Below are 17,732 nucleotides of genomic sequence, written 5' to 3'. Positions count from 1 at the left end.
GCTTAAGACTTTGCTTATTGAATAACAGATATCAGCAGTGAAACATTCACAGGCTTAAATAAAATTTGGATATATACCTACTGATAGATATTTAACGAACGTGAAATGGCAGTTCCAACTAAGAGTAATGATGTCAGATGAGACTAAAATGTAACTTTTTTTCTCTCGTTCTTTTTCATTTTCTTTACTGGTGCTGATGCTTTTTTTCTGTCATAAACCTTTATAGCTATGAAGTACTTTACATGATTAATGCACATAATCATTCAACACATCTCGCAGCTCTGTTTCAGCTCAATGCAACCTATTTGGCCTCGTCTATATAAGCCCATATGTCCTCCCTGTTATTCATGCATCCAGTTCTTATAATTAACTCATTCCAGCATATGATCTGTGTGACTAACATCCAGAACAACCACATACATTCATATAGGAGTGAACGGCAGCAGACATATCTCATGTACTCACTGTGGACTGACTGTCTGACTAACTGTGGTTGGCTCTGTTCGATCCAGTGCAGATGGGGGATTTCCCGGTGAGGTCACAGGGTCAGACGACTGGTGAGCGATTCTGCGGAAGGCTTCGTGGAAGTCGCACGGTGAGCGGCCAGGATCAGTGGGAGGGAATCACTGCAGTACTCTGAACAAAATCTCTTGACAGTCGGGGGCGAAAAGGATGATTTAAACCTGAACTGTTAAAGTCTTCTTAGTTACATGTTCAAAAAGAAAAGGAAATGTTATAGCGCTACATATTTAATTTAGCTAGTTTGCCAAGTATTTAGCTCTGCTAACTTGTTCGGTTAGCATGCTACATATTTTATTTCAGTTAAAATTTGACTAAGCGATACATTTAGCTAAAATAAAGTAATTTATTAACCAAAACTAAATATTTAGCAAAAAACTCTATCCAGCAAATGCTAAGTGCTAAATTCTTTGCCACTTAAACATTCGTATGTTTAAGTGTCACTGCATATTCAGCGAATTTTTAGCCACATTTGTAATTTAGCTAACAAGCTAAATATTTAATCCAACTAAATAATTAAGTAAAGTTAAAATGAAATAGGTAAATATTAGCAAAACGTGTATCGTCATTTTTATTTAATGCTAAATATTTTATTCGAAAAGTATTAAGCATAACTATGCTAAAATAAAAATTATTTATTTTAGCTAAATAATTAGCTAAAAACAAAATTTAGCTAACATGCTAAGTATTCTGTGATGGATTGGTGAAAAGTCCAAGTTGTACCCCGACTCCCCAAATGACTGCTAATGTAAAAAAGAAAAAGTCAGAGTAAAAAATACTTTTCAGTATCAAGTAACAGCTCATTTATTATAAGCCTGCTAAGGAACCATTTTACGCACGTTTACATTAAACTCCCCTGAAGGCCTTTTTTTGGGGGGGTGGGGGGGAGTTGACATTGTGCATAATTTTTAAAAAAAGTTCTGTGAAAATATCTGAGTGAAAAACATCTAAATCAAGATTATAATTTTCGGAGTAATCATAAAACATCAGAACATAAACAGTCATTTATGTTGAGTTTTTTTTGTTTGTTTTTTTTGGGAATGCTAGCTTTACAGTTTTTCTAAAATAATTGCATTGCAAACTTGAGTTGTTTTCCCTTTAGAGTCACAATATGATAAAAGCGCTAATCCTTCCAGAGGCAGTGATTTGTTTTTAAAACCTTGAACATTTGGCAAAGGTGTAACTTGAACTTTTTAAAAACCAGAATCTTGTTAAAACAGGTTTATATTAGTTCATGTGTTTTAACGTGAAGTTTAAAAGTGTCCTCCAGCCTGAAGATCCGACCACATTCCAGACACTGTAAGGACTTTTTGCTGGAGTGGATCTTAAGGTGCTTTTTCTGCGCTCTCAGCGTGGGAAAGGATTTCGGACACATTGGACACCGGTAGGGACTCTCTCCGGTGTGCCGGCGAGTGTGAACAGTCAGCAGGCATTTGGCGATGAAGCCCTTCCCGCAGTGTTTGCAGGTGTATGGCCTCTCCCCCGTGTGGTACCGCATGTGAAGCTTCAGCTCCCCGTTGGAGAGGAACGCCTTGCCGCACTCGGTGCACAGGTAGTTCTTCTCCCCTCTGTGCATGCGCATGTGCCTCGTCAGGTGCTGGTTGGAGGTCTTTCCGCAGATGTGACACTTGTAGCGCCGCTCTCCGGTGTGGACGCGCGTGTGCAGGTCGAGGTAGGCCGACGACCTGAACCCTTGGCCGCAGTGCGAGCACAGGTACGGAGTCTCGCCCGTGTGGATCCGGTAGTGGACGATCAGGGACGATTTGGAGAGGTACCTTTTGTCGCACTTGTCGCATTGATATGGAGGACCTTGGCTGTTTGATGTTGCTACATTTGATAAGAGTTCGCTGGAAAGCTCACAATCGAGCCCCACGCTGGTGTTTTGAAAGAAGCGGTCTTCGAAAGCGTCGTCTATCGGACTCAGGTGCTCCTGTCGGATGTGGTTGAGGAGTGCAGACACTTTGGTGTCGGTGAAGGAACACATGGAGCAGCGATGCAGTTTTAAAGGTGCAGACATGACACCTGAAAGAGACGAATAAAACAGCTCCGAATAGCTTCACTTTCCTAAATAAAATCATTTTTAAAACTGCCTGATAATACTAAACAAAAAGCTAATACAGAAGAAAACTGTAAGAGGGCAAATACTTCTGTAAAACCTGTCGTGATACACGTCTTCATGCATACTTGAGCAGTTGGCTGCCATCACTCCATCGCTCTGTTTATCTTCCAGGTTCTCCAGGATCGAATTGTCATGCGTTTGGCTTTCATCGTCATCAGGAGACGACCCTTTGCGCTGAACTGGTAGTTGCTGCCTCGAGTTTGCTTTCAGATGAAGAGACAGCGAGGGCAAAAACATATTCTGAGCTTGAGGCAAGCCTGTAAGAGAAAAAAAAACCCATTAAAACCCCTTCAGACCTCGTTTTTTTCTAGTGAGCCAAATTTTGTTACTCAGCTAATTTTTACTCCTCTCAAGCGTAGAAATAAATGGCAAAAAAGACATTTTACATTTGTTACAGTAGACATGAGTTTTTCTGCTGCATTATAGCTGGAAAAACTCACGATGACGTTTTCCCCAGATTTTTGTGTGGCACAGACTGATAATTTCATCTAGCAGGACAGTATCACCCATTGATTCACTAAATAGCTTGAACTCCTCTGGATGAAACACTTTGGAAAAACTGGGAGTGCTTTACTTCCCAATCTACCGTCTAAATCCTGTTCTCACGTGGCTTAACATAGAAGATAACATAGAAGCACTAACTGGCTATGAAATGCTCAGACATGCTTCTTTCTTTGCACGGTAACACTGAATGATTTGGCGTTGCACAACATACACAAACTCCTGATGTCCATTGGGATGGACATTCAACTTTTAAAAAAATCCTACGACATAATGACAGGAAAAAGATTTAAAATACCTTCAAATACTATCCACTGATATTCCACTGGAATGGATTACCATGTTAAACTAACCAAAAGAATAATAATAATAATAATAAAAACCAGCATGCTGGTTTTATTTATTTTCTTCAAAATTGTAGTCAATTACATTTGTTTGGATTTCCTGTTTGTTGCTCTTGGAAGTTTAGCAGCGTCCTCAGCTGTTCTGGATCCAAAACCAGCTTCCCACATTCCTCCATGACTGAGGGGGCGCTACTGAGCCACTCTGCAGTCTGCATCAGGCATTAAAATAACAACAAATAAAAACATTAACACACAGAAACCAAATCCACTCCTAACAATTAAGCCAAAGTATTTGACAACAAGTTGGAGCTTCTTCTTTAATATCCAGCACCTTTTTTCAATAACTCATTCTGACAGTTTACCTGTTTTATATCGGGAATGGGCAAGAGATTATCCAATCTGGAGATGAATTTCCAAACTAATCTTTGTAGCGTGGCTTCATACTGCTCTCCATAGTGTATTGGGAAGACTTCCTGGGAAGACAACAACCAGCATGTCCAGTCTTTATTGAAACTGTACTGGAATCACAGTGACTGTTTTAAGAGAATCCCACCTTGAAAAACCTCCTTCTTTCCTCTGCGTCCTCCAGCAAGGCATAAACAACTTCTACAAAATTTGACTTTGAACTCTCCAGCTCATTCAGCTCCTGAGTCGAAACCAAAACAATGAAGTGCGTTAGCCGTCTTCTGTGACGATAAGCAATGCAGACAGACATCAAGATCAAAATGCTGAAAATTAATGTATAGTCACATTATTATGTGTAAAAAGTCTCAAACTAAACTAAAAGTTTTGGTCATTAGCCATCTCTTTACAGCCACCTTAGTCAAATTACGTGTTCTCTCGTCTTTCCATGTTAAACTTTTTATACTTTCAGATCAACTAAAAATGGAAAAATGTACAAGATAAAAACCTCCTACGAACCTCCTGACCGCAGACAGCATCCATCTTGAGATCCTGGATAATCCTCAGGTGAGGTTGGATGTTCAGCAGGTTCGCCGTGCTCCGACTCTGACACAACTCCAGCACAAACTGAGACAGACACAGAGATATACAAGTGCTCACTGTAACGTTTTTTACTCCTACGAAATGTTGAGTAAAAATGCAGTGAGATGTGGCTGTAGTTACCCTCGCCCTCAGCCTGAGCAGGAGCTGAACTCTTTCTCTGGCTGTAAGCAGCTCCGGAGACAACTCCGTCACCAGCACCACCAGCTCCTCCACCTTTCGGTAGTGTGGAACGTTGCCGCTCTGGATCACCTTCCAGGCAAAGGCACACATCAGGCGTAGGGTGGGAACCAGGAGGCACAGAGACGGGATGGACAAGCCGCACGCTGCGAACAAGACGACATCCTGATATGAGCAGATGAGCGTCGATGCGTCTCAATATGAGAGAAACTTTAACCTTGTTCTTTTCTTGAGAATCACCAAGACAGAAACATTCAAACTTTACCTTTTTATTAGTGTTATTGTCTTATTTATTACTACAGTTGTCTTTAGCAAAGTTTATTTTCCTTTACAGATGCATCTGAATCATTTAGACTGACATTTAATTCAGTAAGTCGGTTCAGAAAGTGATTTTTTTTTATAAATTACACATTATTATTTAGATGAAGCAGAAGTTTTAATATACGAAAGTTATGTTATGGCCATGTTACTGTCTACACAATCATTAGAAAGACAGCTGATTTGACTGATTTCTAGAAGAAGTCCTCATCGATTCTGATGGGTTCACAGGAAGGGCGAGTACAGAAAAGAAAGCTGGGACACGATCATTCACCGGTTCGTTACAGGAACAAAGGGTGAACTCGGCAAACAGACCAAACTACTGTCCCCCTCTAAAAAAAGCATACAGAAGCAAAAAAGAAGGACATATGTAAGCATATTATTAGAAAGTTGAGTGGAAGGAAAAACTGTGGCAAGGGAAAAAAGAGCACAAGTATAATAACTGGAAAAAAAGCTGCACAAGGATATTAACTGGAAAGTTCAGTGGAAGGAAGAACAAGGACCGAAAACGGTGTACAGCCATACAAATGGAAAGTTGAGTGGAAGAAAAAACTAACATGAAGATGTACACAAGCACATTAAGCGAAGGTTTACTGAGGAACAACTGCTTAGAAAAAGGTGTGAGGACCTCTGACAGTAAGCTGATTGAAAGGGAAACGTGTGGAAGAAGAAGATGCATAAACAAAGTTAACCACAGACTTTAGAGGACCGTGAAGAAAGGTTCATAAAATCATTAGAAGGAAGACTGATAAGGTATAGACAATGGATGGAGACACTTTGAATCAACTTTCTTGAACAAATAAACCTTCTGATAATATTCCAATTCACTAAGATGCACCTGTGAATAACCTGTAAATTACTTTTTGTGTGTTTTTCTGTCCGTATTAAAACAATACCTTCTAGTCGTTCAGGTTGTTCCTGCTGCAAAGTCTCCACAGACGACGGACCGGACTCCGTTTCTGGCTTGTGGCAACGGAAAACATTCTCCATGATGACGAACCACCTAGTCTTTTGTGCTTTGGAGTCCTTCTGCTCCTTGATCCTCTCATACTCTTGTTTGAGCAGTCGGAGTTTGGTCCTGCACTGACTGGTGGTCTTGTCGAACCCCTGGGTGGCGAGCTCAGAGCTCAGCTGGGCGTACACCCTCTGGTCGTCCTCGGTGGACTTCAGCCGGTCCTGGACGTGCTCCTCTGCCCATTTTGTCAGCAGAGCGTCAACTTCCTCCGTCGTCCAAAGAGTGTGCGAAAAATCTATTGGAAACCACAAAACCATACATGAACTCTAAACTTCTCCCCAAAGCGTTCAGCCGTCAAACATCGTCGCTCACCTTCGGGGGGATTGGAGGCCGTCAGCACGGCGGATAAATTACGCTCTTTGGAAGCGTCTCCTTCGGGGAAGAGAACGCTATCCATGATGGCAAACCAGTCGCTCTTATCGTTCACGTTTGCGCCCTCCTGCTTCAGTTTGGCGTACTCCTTCTTCAGCCTGTCCACTTTCAGACTGCACTGCTGGGGCGTCTTGGCGAAGCCGACCTGAGCCAGCTCGTCGCTGAGGTACGTGAAGACCTCGTCGTTTTCCTCCGAGGCGAGCAGCTGCTTCTGGATGTTTGGCTGCGCCCAGAGAGTGATGAGCACCTGCACTTCATCAGCGGACCACCTACATCCATCTGCGAGATTTGAAAGAAAAAGAAGAGAAAGTGCTGGGTATAAATTTATGGATAATATTTCTAAGGTGCTCAAGATTTAAACATAAAACTGCGACACTGTAAGGAATGAAATTCGTGCTTTCATTGTAATTTCTCCACTAACCCTCAGCCTCCAAGTCCCCTTCATTCGGCTCTCCTGATGAAGGTTTCAGAGTTTTGGAACATTTCGACGGCGCGCCCTGAGAACCAAGGACTTCATCCAGAATCCCAAACCACGCAGTCCTTGCCCAGCCAACATGTTGGCTGTTCTTCACCCTCCTGTAGTCCTGCTTCAGTTTTTTTATTTTCTCCTTGCATTTCTGTGCCGACTTGCTAAATCCCAGCGACGCCAGTTTGGCGCTGAGGCTGTTGTAGACGGCGTTGTTCCTCACGTTGCGGCGGAGCTCCTCCTGGATGACCGGGTTGGCCCAGTAAGCCAGCAAAGCCTGGACCTCCTTTTTAGACCAGCTGCATGTGTGGACGTCTGTTTAATTAAAAGCAAGTTGCACAAACTCAGTATTCATAAGTTTTGAGCTCTAAATAACACATAACACAGGTTTTTACAGGCAGAAATGTTGATGGTTGATGGTTGAAGTGCAACATGCTAAAGGAAATTGTGTGATAATTTTTCTTTCAAGATCAAGGACCCGATAAAAGGCTTTTGATAAGTTCTCATTTGTTGTGTTTTTGGAAACAGAAGATTAAAACAGCTACTAGTTGAACCTTCTGTTTCAGGGCTTTTATACCGACATTTTCGTTTTTCCACATGTCTGGTCGCAAACATGTCAGGTGCCTGCTGAGAGACGGAGGAACCCGCCGTGCTTGTCGATGCCGCGTTGTCTTCAATTCTGACTACGAAGAAATCCGTTTCTTTCATCACGTCGGAGGGCGTGGGCGCCGGGTCGGGCTCGGAGAAGGTGTCAAAGTCGTTTGTCGGAGGGGAAAAACCTGCAACAAAAGCGCATTAAAAACTAATAAGCTTCGCCTACTGGAACCTGCAGGTGGACGGATGTTTACTTCTGATTACCTTCACAGTTCTCTTCAAACAAAACTGGGAGAGCGGGCTCTGCTGAGGACAGCTTTGGGGTTTCTGGATGTTTTTGTGCTGCAGCAACCGAAGCGCCAAGAACCTGATCAATGATGTCAAACCATATATTCTTCCCACCGTCCAGGTGATTGCTGTTCTTGATTCTCCTGTAATCCTGCTTCAGCTTCTTCAGTTTCTCCTTGCACTTCTGCGCCGTTTTGTTGTACCCGAGCGACGCCAGTTTGGCGCTGAGGCTGCTGTAGACGGCGTTGTTCCTCACGTTGCGACTGAGCTCCTGCTGCACGGCCGGATTGGCCCAATGCGTCAGCAACGTTAGGACCTCTTTCTTTGACCAGCTGCATGTGGGCTTATCTGAGAAAAACAAAGAGGATACAGCCAAAGGTGAAGAGTCGATTGGTTCTAGTGTACCACTACACCAGACTGTCTTTATTTACACCACTATGATGGCGTATTCTCACTTTTAGAGACAAATCAGTCCTTGATCTTACCTCTTCTCCTTCCCACAGTGGTGGGTGGCCACATGGCTGAAGTCTGCAATAAAGCCTCAACCGCCCCGTTGCTTGTGCACGGAGTATTAGAGTCCTCCACTTTAATGGGGAAGAAAACAGCATCCTTTGTGATTTCTGTTTTTTTAAGTCCTTGGAAACTTGTGGTGAAAGAATTGGGAATATTTGTCACAACAGATGGATCTGCAGGGGGAGAAAAAGGATAAAATGTGTATTAGTGTATTAGTTTTGGCTGTCTTGATGCACACAATATAAAATGTGCCCAGGATGTACATTTGGGAATTAATTTGAATTTTACATTCTCCAACTTTTTCATATACATATTAAACTAAAAGGATAAATTTGTGTCCCTGCAAAAATTCTGTAATTTAGTTCCATTTAAAATTACTTTGATTTTGCATTACAATACAATTTGATTCCTACTTTTATTCTTCTTTCCCTATTGAAATATTTTCAGAATTTCATGGTATATTGTTTTCAACACAGCAGAGATGCCTGTCTCCCCTTAATAACTTTGCACAATCACATAAAGTCTGATCAGAATCAATGTTGTTAAAAGAACAAACATGACTCATGGCTAAACATTTAGAAATATTTCTTGTATGGTGATGAATAAAGTTAATAACATTAAAAAACTTAAATTAAATTGAATGTTGATTCATAACATTTCAGTGCCTGTCTTTAAAATAACACTTTTGTGCCAAGGAGATCCAAGTAGAGCAATATATTTAAAACTGACAACGTACAAAAAATAATAATAATAAAGTCTATGATGTGTTTTATTTTACTATATAGTATTCTTTAAAAAATCTCACTCAACCTTTCGGTACTTTTTAAAATGAATAAACAAAGAGACTTTGATAATTTGAGAGGTTAAAAATTCATAAATATTTGTTAAAACTGCACGTGCTAAAATTGATAATTGCATTCATTGTAAACAATGTTAATTTCAACGGCTCTTTAAAAGATAATTTTTGTATTTTAGGGAACAAGCAAGGGAACCTTAAGAATTAAATGAATGATCAATTTCATAAAGAACGGATGAGATAATCAGTTTCTAACGGTGAATATTGGGCTTTTAGTGAATGTTGTTGTTCTAACAATATATTCACAGGAGTCCTGCAGCATCACCATCCTTTATGACAGAGTCTAAGCGTCAGAGCAATTAAAAGGGTGTTTCAGACAGGCTTGTCTCTAAGGTTTGTCACCACTGACTGACTCCCAGTGCGGTCAGTCTGCCTGACATTTCCCTATAAACCTTCTCATTGCTTATGGATATTGCCAACTCACGTTGAATTTTCTCCTCCGACCACAGGGAGAGGAGCGCCTCGGTCTGTTCGGGAGACCAGCTCACCGTTGGCTCCATGTCCGCTTCTTCTACCGTGAACACAAAGCTTACAAAATACTGATAATAGTACAAAAGATTAATGTGGAATGTTTTCACTTTTTTATTATTATTTTTTTTTTCAAAATGGCGCCCAGTTTTCTGGTCGCTGTAGTGACGTATTAGGACACGAGCCAATCAGAACGAAAACGTAGCCGTCGCCGTTACTTCAGCTGTTCATTGCAGCGATACGCCAATGTAGCCGCCATCTTGCTAGAGGATACCCTCCTCCCCATGGAATAGTAGTCTGTTTTATTGCAGGAATCATTTGTAATATAAGATAGCAATGTTTAATTTATAATAATAAAATAATAAAATGATTAAAAACTACGATATTTCAAGATGGCACTGATTCATTTAAAATATAAATATACACAAAAAGATCTACAACCCTGAGGAACGCTGCTATACAAATATTGAATTTAACAAGTAAAATACTCTACAATTCCAACTGAACAGCTGCTGGTAGCTATGCATTTTCTCTGGATGCTTTGATGCTACTGCAGTAGAATCTCACCCAAAGCATCCCAGTTTAACTGTTAGTTTTTTGTGTTTTTTCTGAAAACACAACTGAAGCAGCTCTTGCTCCAATTAACTCAGTAATCTTTGTTTTTTTAACACAAAAACTCCTGGACCCCTTTCTGTAATTTCAACCCCTGCCAGTCTGACAGCAGATGGCTGCTGTCAGACTGTCATGGTTTTGGTTCTGCTGGCGGTTTCCTTGAAGGGAAATGATTCTTTGACTGTTATGTGGTCATGCAGCAATCTGCAGAGCATTTTCCCCACTACTACTGACATTACAACTAACCACCCTTTGTCTTGTGGGAGTCCATTTCAGAAAGAATTATAAGACATTAGAAAAACAGTTATTTTACTATTTATTTTTCTTTTTACAACATGAAAAACCAAAATACACTGAGAACAGGCATATTATAACTGGGGTATATACATAACTGCTTGCACATAATTTTAATGACACATTTTCTGTGATAAACTTTAAATCTAATCAATTTCTACTGTTTAAGTAATAAAATAGAAAAAAAAACAAGTGATACATAAATCAAAACAAAAAGGTTCTTGGCATTCAGCAAAAACAGAAAAGTTGAAATGTTTACATCAATGATTGAATAGAGAATATTGATAAAGAACGATTTCCACCAGAATAGTGAAATAAAATGTATTTTTCTGCCACGGGCTTTTTAAAACACAGAAAACAAAAAATGTCAACAGTCACATGTTTTGGAAAAAAAAAAAAAAGTATTGTTGGATTCTCACGTTAGAAGCTGACTGTAAAAATGCAGGATTCTGCTAAAGATGATGGATTTTTATAAAGATGCACCGATCAGCAAAGAATTATAGACCTGCTGATTTTCCCTTTATTGAATGATTTGAATGTATCAACAAACACATAATTAAAAATCAGATGAAGACTCTGAATCTGTGGTTTGATTCATAAAGGGAATAATCTTCCAAGTTCTTCATTTCCTGTTGGATTCACAAAATAAGTAGATCAAAAAAACTGCTGTACATCTTTTTTCTCTAAAGTGTTGTAGAAAGTCTTTATCAGAAAGGAAAAGCATGATCAGTGCATCAATTCTTTTAAACAATTTCCAAAATCTGATTTTTTTAAATTATTATTATTCAAATAATGGATTCTGATTCATCAGCCAGTCAGCTAATTTTTTCCAGATCCAGATGGTTCTATTCAGTAAATACACCCAAATTACTTTTCATCACTTCCTGTCCATAAATGAATCAATCACCATTCATTTGAGTTCATTAAAATCATAATCTATAAATGTTAAGAACATAGTCTTTAATGCCTTATTGGGGATAAAATTGTAATTCTGTAAATTTTGCAGGATCCAAATTGTACAAAGATGATGCACTGTACTTTTTTTTTGAGCTACAGTTCTTACAGGAACAAAAAAGGCCTGATATGTGCATATTTATTTTTGTTTTGAACTAAACTTCTGACAGCTACCCTTTTGTTTGTATTACTAAAACAAACTCTGACCATTATTCATGCATGAGCAAACAAGAGCCACTCTAAACTCTAACTATAATCTTAAGATTCAGTTGTCTTTTAATCAGCCATGTGTTTTCAGTCATAGATCCACGTACTCAGCGGCATCTTTAAGTTGGCTCTGAATAGTATCTGTTTCCATCGACCTATCAGAGCAGCGATCAGCAATGAGCTCCAAACTCAGATCAGGGGATTCTCCTTCAATAGTTGTCATCGCTGCCCTCTTCTTCCTCGTCGTATTTCCTGTTCAGCGACTGCTTCTTGTGCTTTCCCCTCACCCTCCGCTTGCCGGCAAAATCAGGGTTTGCCTCCTTCACGTGGATCTGCTCGTGCTTCCTGAGCAGGGCGGGAACCGTGAACCCTTTCCCGCACGTCTCGCATGTCCAGGGTTTCTTACACGAGTGAGTCCTTTTGTGGACGTTGAGGTGGGACGCCAGCTTGTAGGTCTTCCCGCACACATCGCAGTTGAAGGGACGCTCGTTGGTGTGCAGCCGGATGTGGACCTTCAGGTTCCCGACCTGCGTGAAGCTCTTGTCGCACAGTGGGCACCGGTAGGGTCTCTCTCGGGTGTGGATCCTCAGATGAACTCGCAGGCAGTACTTGCTGGAGAACTTCTTCTGGCAGACGGGGCACGGGATCTTCGTTTTGGGCAGGTGGTCGTGTTGGTGCCTCTTCAGGTCGGACAGGTACACGAACGTCTTCCCGCATTGGGAGCAGAGGTACTGGCGTTCGCCGATGTGGTAGCCCATGTGTCTCTTCAACAAACTGGGGACCAGGAACCGCTTCCCGCAGCGCTCGCACATGTGCGGGCGGTCCCGGGTGTGCCAGCGCTCGTGGTTAGAGAGCTTGAATGCCGTCGGGAAGGTTTTGCTGCAGTGCTTGCAGGGGAACGTCATCTGGCTCGTGTGACACTCCATGTGCCGCTTGAAGTAGGTGGACTGCGTGAAGCCCTTATTACAGATGTTGCAGTAGAAAGGCTTCTGTCCGCTGTGGGCGAGGATGTGCTTCGTCAGGGTCTGCAGTTTGGCGAAACACTTGCCGCACTGGCCGCAGGCGAAGGGCCGCATTGTGCTGTGCGTCTTCAGGTGGTTGTTGAGGAACGCCTGCGTGCGGAAGCTCTTGTTGCACGCTGAGCATTGAAAGGGCTTCTCTCCCGTGTGAATGCGCTCGTGGTCCATCAGCTTGGACTGGTAGGGGAAGCTCTTATCGCACACGGTGCAGCTGAACCGATCAATCAGGTGTCTCAACTGCTTCTTCCGTCTGATGCTTGGCCTCGGGTCGTCGTCGTCGTCGCTCAGTCTGCCGGGAGGAAGGGGCGGCAACGCTGGGAGAGACATGGAGTTTGTGGCAATCTGTGACACCCACTGATGTAAAGTAACTCGATGGGTTTGAGGCTTTTGGTTGTCTTTCGCTAACGTGGAAGAAGTTTTGGCGGGCACTTGAACAACCCTGAAAGGGATTGATTTCAGAGGCAGCTGCTGTAACTCTGGTTTCTCTGACGCTGCTGGTGTTCCATCCTTCTTTTCTCCTTGAGGAGTCGTTGCCGCCTGCTGCTGCTGTTCAGAACTTTTTTCCGGCTGGCTTTGCACTGTTGCTGTGGCATCCTTTTCCTTTGCTCCGTTTTCATCGGCTGTTTTGTCGCCTACTGGCTCTTCCTGCTGAGGTGCATCGACGGAGGGTGCCAGGCTCGACGCATCATCTGAAAGACCTCCAACGTCTTCGCTGTCACTGAGAGAGGCAGGGCTGCTTTCCGTGACTGCGACCTCTGGTTGCTTTTGTGGCTGTTGCTGTGGCTGTGGTGCCGGCGGAGAGGGTGTTTCTACTGGCTTGGGCATGAAAGCCAAAGAGGAGAGCACACAGTCGCCCACTGAAGTCGAAACAGTTGCTGCAGAAAACAAAAACAACCAAAAGAATTACAGTTAGTCATTATTTCTCCTAACAGGTTTCTTCTTTGTCACCAAAATCGCCAATAAAATTAACTAAAAGTGCTTTTCAAAAATATTTAATACCCTCCAAAAAATAAAAAAATCACATTTACATTACAGGCCTAAACTCTAATGTTTGAAAACTATGTAACCCTCCCTTCCAAAAATAGCATATACTACATTATATTGGTTTACATCATAAAATCCCAACTCTGTGGTTGTGTTTGGAAAAAAATATACCTTTCACACCAAGGAGTCCTTTGCTCTGATGGTGCTGCAGAAGAGTCTTTAGATCGCCACGGTCGGGGATGAACCCCCCACATGCATCAAGAACAGTTGCATCCGTCGAGATCATGGCACCAAGCTAAAGCAGGAGTACCAAGAAGTGGAAGTTATCAGTACATTTTCAGCACAAACTGTATTGCAGTAGTGATTTTTCTGTACGTCCTTGCAGATTTGATCTATTCTAATTCTGATTCATTAAAAAAAAGTTAAATGCAGAGGGCAAATTGCTGAGATGATAGGCGTGCATACTTGAGACAGATTGGGAACGGGAAGAAGTTGCTCCAGTTTGCACACCAGGCCAGCAATCAAGGCTTGCAGTGCTGTGTCAAACTTGACGCCGTACTGAACAGGGAACATTTCCTGCAAAAGTTGTTTCAAGTGTCAAGCAAGCATGCAATAGAACTGGATCTACAGACAATATAAGAGACGATAATAATAATAATAAAAAAACAAGTTCCAACACACATCAAGTCATACCTGAAAGAACCGTTTCCTCTCAGTGGGATTTTTTAGCAGATTCTGAATCAGAACCATAAAGTTTGTCTGGGATTTCTCCACCTCTACATCCTTCTAAGGTATAAAAACATTCAGTCAGATTTTATTCATGCCACATTATCCTGGTATATTGTGTTTAGTTGGAATACACAGCTTATATTACAGACGTATTAACAAGTTGCATGCATACCGCTGAGGATGTTATCTTTAACCTATTTATAAGAGTCTGAATAGTCTTGGAATCTGGTGGGCCGTCATTCTGAAGCAGGTCCAAGATTATCTAAGTGATTGAACAGAAATACAAATATAAGAGTGGTGAGAAAACAAATAATCTGAGAGTTCTGTTGTAGGCATAAAAAAAAAAAAAACTCACCCTTGCTCTTAACCCCAAGATAAGTTGCGCTGTCTGCTTGAAACTCAGAAGCTCAGGGACAATCTGTGTCACCATGGTCACAAACTCCTCCACTTTGCCGTAATGCTTCACATTCCTCTGCCGTATGACCTGCCATATGTACGAATAGGTCAGCTGCAGTGGGGAGGCCAGCAGGCGGAGGGAGGCCAGAGGAAGGGCGCCTCCTGTTCAAAGACATTACGGCTGCAGTGTTACAAGTGATGGGAGTTACATGTGCAATGAGAACAGGCCACACAGATGTATGATGAAAAGCTCAACAATCAAGAAATCTAGGTCCTGGCAAATAATCAATTTCAAATATACATACTTTTCCAGACACAAACGTTAAGACTTTTAAAACAATTTATAAAGTTAAAAAAAATAGATATAATGATACCCACCTAGCTGGGTTTCATTATGAAGTCACTAAATCAAGTTGACAATTTGTGGCAGGACTTGAAAACTGATGTTTATATTTCTCCTACAATCTGATTGAGCTTTTGCTACTTTACAAAGAAGAATGAAAAAAAAACTCTTAGTCTCTAAGATCTGCAAAGCACCCCAGAACGCAAGCAGCTGAAAGGTGGCTCTACAAAATGATTCAGAATTTATTTAGTGAAATGCACGCCACACTTTTCAGATTTCCATTTACAAAAACTGCTTTAAAACCATGGATTTTTCTTCCAATTCAGAATTATGTACCGTTTTGTTTTGGTCTGTTTCAAGGTAAAGCGACGTGCTGCCACAGGGGGCGCTGCAGCAGTGACCAGGGTGTAGAGTAGTTTTTGGAAAAAGTGCACGCCTGCGTGTGCGTGTGCAGTGATGGAGAGATTGAGCGCCAAGCTAATGTCATACTTCAAACTTTGCAAGCAGATATCAGTCCGCCACACTGACGTGATAAGCCGTTTCTGGAGATGCTTTACAGCTGAGCGGAGCGCGCATTTGGATGGCTTCATTTAAGCGACAAAAATCACAAAGCAGCCAAAGCTTGATAGTTAGCTAACTTCCTTATTATTCATCTCCAGCAAAACACGGAGCAGACGTGTGTTTGTTTATGCCGCTGAAAATGAGAAAACAGTCTTCTTGAAGCAGATGGAGCTTCCTTCATTTTCATATTTTACACCATTCTCGGCGGCAGCTACAGTTAGCTTAGCAACTTACCTGTTGTATTGGAGCGTCTATCCATACTGGCCTCAAAATGCGCGGCTGGGTCAACCAACTGACTGACGGCTCAAAACAAACTAATAAAACAACAGTCTATCCTTAAATATAATAGTTACAATTATTTAACCGTCTTATCTCGGGCGTCAAGCCACGAAGAATAATGGCGGCCACTGGATTCCAGCCTTCCAAAACAAAAGCCTGACTACTTCCGCCGGATGTTCCTGTACAATATAAAAGCACCGTCCTTGAGTATGTGATGGGAGTCCCGGCTTTTTTCCAAGATCCTGATCATTTGGCTCAAAAGGCAGCTTCCAAATTATTCCTCATAGTGCACCGTTTCTGACGTAATCAAAATTAAGTGTTTATACGGAAAATAAGCATACACATATAAATGCATCATCAAAAAAGTATTTGATTAAAGCATTTTCATTGCCTTTTTTCCAGCATTTATTTCCTGTCCCCTTCTCTAAATATTGCATCACAGTCAGTCTTTTGATTTCGCATTTTCTGTTTACCTTTTCATAGTTTTAACGTTAACTTAAATATTTACACTCATAACACTCGAACCGTTCTGACATACTGACCTATTTAAATGTTTTTCACAAAAATCGTGTTTTTTTTAAAATGAAAATATGTAGATGTCAAAGCAAAAACCACATTTAGAAGGCGTCTTTACACTCTTTATGTCTGTTGTTCCTCTTGTTTTAAGCAATCCTGGTTTGTCATCATTGTTATTTGATTTGAATAGTCAGAGACTTTAGCTGTTGATAATTATTGCTGTTGCAATTTTGGGTCAGGTGCACAAAATACAAAATAACCATCTTATATAAATATTTAAAGACAATAGCACACAGGATAGTTTATGTTGCTACATAATTCCTGTGTGATACTCAATTTCAGTTTTGTTCGGACTTCTTCAAAAGTCAGCATTTCAAACCTTACCCAATACAAACAAGCAATCAATATAAAAATGGTTCTCATGCTTTTTTTTAAAAATATTTTTACATGAGTCTGTTTGTTGTTTCAACAGTTGGAAAAAGTTTATTAGCGTTTCAAAGACTTTCAGAGCATAACAAAATAACTTAACACAGATTTTTGACAATTAAAAAAAAACAAACAAAATCAAATTCAACAATATGGTACACTGAGAAGATAGTGAAAGTTTTCCTGGTTTTGAACCTCATCCAAAATATTTCGCTATAGAACAAGCCATGTCATTGACCTGTTTTGGAAGTAAATCATTTGAACTGTTATTGAAATGATGACCAGTCCCTGCAAATCCAACTCCATAGCCTGCGGTCTGCGGAGATTCTTAGCCTGTTGATTCATAGAGATCTGTCGACATTGGTCATGTTTGTAACTGGCACTTCCTCCAGCCTACGGCCTGCTCTTTTGTGACGAGAACAATCCCTCCTTATGCTCTTCACTGAGCTCATCCGTTCATCTATCTGTCTGTCTCCATCTCCCTTACTTTCCCTCGCTGGTCCTGTCCTGTCTCTTGCTCCCGGTCTCTGACACATACAGTACAAGAGCACTCACACTCTTGAGAGTCATGCTCTCATGACTGAAACTGATTGACTCTGAAACTGAGGCATTAAAAACCTCCCAGCACACTCGCAGTGGCTGAGGAGCAGCAATAGTTCACTGTGCAATGGCTTCGAAGCACAATGACCGGATTCAAAGGCCCTCTGGCCATGGCTATCTGCCATCTGGTCAGATCTTTGATTCATAAAGTCGGACATTTGTCGAACTGCTCAGAGTGTTGTTTGTGACTAGTAGGTCCAAAACTGGTGACAGATAACAGATCACAACAATGTCAACAACAAGAACAAGAGAGGTAT

The 17,732-nt window shown here is 41.3% G+C and overlaps 1 protein-coding gene across 1 annotated transcript; it reads right to left on the bottom strand.

The window, feature by feature from the left end:
- Positions 1-1,304: 1,304 nt before the first annotated feature.
- On the bottom strand, positions 1,305-16,112 carry LOC103129183 (uncharacterized). Its single transcript, XM_016664808.1, has 21 exons — positions 15,889-16,112; positions 14,710-14,912; positions 14,527-14,616; positions 14,319-14,411; positions 14,091-14,201; positions 13,797-13,920; positions 11,833-13,516; positions 9,512-9,714; positions 8,204-8,404; positions 7,695-8,066; positions 7,418-7,615; positions 6,792-7,151; positions 6,311-6,649; positions 5,880-6,233; positions 4,609-4,811; positions 4,405-4,512; positions 4,037-4,129; positions 3,846-3,956; positions 3,569-3,692; positions 2,679-2,895; positions 1,305-2,540 (listed from the first exon to the last, which is right to left on the bottom strand). The coding sequence occupies exons 1-21, from the start codon at positions 15,911-15,913 to the stop codon at positions 1,742-1,744; spliced, it is 6,012 nt and encodes a 2,003-aa protein (XP_016520294.1). The 5' UTR covers positions 15,914-16,112; the 3' UTR covers positions 1,305-1,741.
- Positions 16,113-17,732: the final 1,620 nt, after the last annotated feature.

This window comes from Poecilia formosa, unplaced genomic scaffold, assembly GCF_000485575.1.
Source record: "Poecilia formosa unplaced genomic scaffold, Poecilia_formosa-5.1.2 Scaffold9, whole genome shotgun sequence".
Lineage (NCBI taxonomy): Eukaryota > Metazoa > Chordata > Actinopteri > Cyprinodontiformes > Poeciliidae > Poecilia > Poecilia formosa.
The sequence above is the reverse complement of the archived record's forward strand: the minus strand, read 5'-3'. Positions and strand labels throughout refer to the sequence as shown.